At 39.1% G+C, this 1,329-nt stretch overlaps 1 protein-coding gene across 1 annotated transcript; it reads right to left on the bottom strand.

Annotated features, from left to right (window-relative positions):
* Positions 1-732: 732 nt before the first annotated feature.
* On the bottom strand, positions 733-945 carry LOC111726495 (signal recognition particle 9 kDa protein-like). Its single transcript, XM_023515289.1, has one exon. The coding sequence runs from the start codon at positions 943-945 to the stop codon at positions 733-735; it is 213 nt and encodes a 70-aa protein (XP_023371057.1).
* Between the last annotated feature and the right edge of the window lie 384 nt (positions 946-1,329).

Below are 1,329 nucleotides of genomic sequence, written 5' to 3' on the forward strand. Positions count from 1 at the left end.
CATTCCTGTCATGCATTCAAATAACTGCTGTTGTTTTTAAGTACTGAAAGCCAGATTTTGCAAAGTTTGTTACTGCTCAACAAGCTGATACTACTATAAATCCCTTACACTACAAATTACAGCTTAAAGCTGGAAAGGTTACAGAAAAGCATACTTGTTATTCATAATTACCTTTTTAGGTATAATGACTACACTGCTATACACAGGTATATTATGGTGCACAGTTAATGCTAGTTACGGAATTTTATATTTATTGGTCATCAACAGCACAAATTTTATTCTCCAAAAGAAATACATCAATCTAACAAAATAGTTACATTTAATTTTATTTTAAAGACAGATCAACTAAATTGATGGAAGAACTGGTTTTTCTTGATATCATTTTCAAATTACTAATACAAATTTATCAAAGAATTATATATTTTACCCAACATCAAATCAACTAGTTTCCAAGATAGATACATTCTTGTTCAATTTACAAAAATAAATAAAGGCTTTATAATGGAAAGCATTTATATTTCTAGCTCTCTAAACATTAACAAGAAGATACAAAAAACGATCTCTTGGTTTTTGAATAGTCCACTTCGTTACACACAGTATTTTCTGTTCAGACATTTTCTCAAATTCAAAAGATATTTACTTCCTATGGACAGACAAACAGAATCTTCATTTCAAACCAGTCAGTCATTCTGTTTCCATGGTAACATTCCAGGATTCCTTGGCTGCCATAAGTCACATTAGCTGACTGTGAAATTTCTCAATCTTCTTAACATCTTGAGTTTGGTCTGTTCTATACATCAAACAAACTAAATCATCTGTTACTTTCATACACAAACTCCCATCCGAATGCCTGTATTTCAGAACCACACGTGCCTTCATGGGGTCGGCAAGATAGAGCTGCACCGCCAAGCGGCTGAACTCCTCCCAGGTCTGGTACTGCAGCATCTTGGTTCAGGGTGGAACAGTAGAGGGGCAAGACCACGAGACTAAGCCCACCTGCCCCATTATGCAGCTTTTTAAATAATCATAGGCCCAAAGGGGTTTTTTTTCCACTGACCCCACAGGTAAAAAATGTACTCAGAGGGTATACCAACAGTACCTGCTCCTGTTTGCCTGTTCCTCTGAGAGCTGGTATGTTATCAATTTTCCTAGAACTTGGCTCGGCGCCTGTGGCTCAAGCGGCTAAGGCACCAGCCACATACACCTAAGGTGGCGGGTTCGAATCCCCAGCCCGGGCCCGCCAAACACCAATGATGGCTGCAATCAAAAAATGGCCGGCGTTGTGGCGGGCGCCTGTAGTCCCAGCTACTTGGGAGGCTGAGGCAGGAG

The sequence above is a fragment of the Otolemur garnettii genome, unplaced genomic scaffold, assembly GCF_000181295.1.
Source record: "Otolemur garnettii isolate 467f Iridium unplaced genomic scaffold, OtoGar3 scaffold00068, whole genome shotgun sequence".
In the NCBI taxonomy this organism is placed as follows: Eukaryota; Metazoa; Chordata; class Mammalia; order Primates; family Galagidae; genus Otolemur; species Otolemur garnettii.

Excerpts from the sequence above, each read along its gene's own strand:
- LOC111726495 (XM_023515289.1), bottom strand. The coding sequence starts at position 945 with ATGCTGCAGTACCAGACCTGGGAGGAGTTCAGCCGCTTGGCGGTGCAG.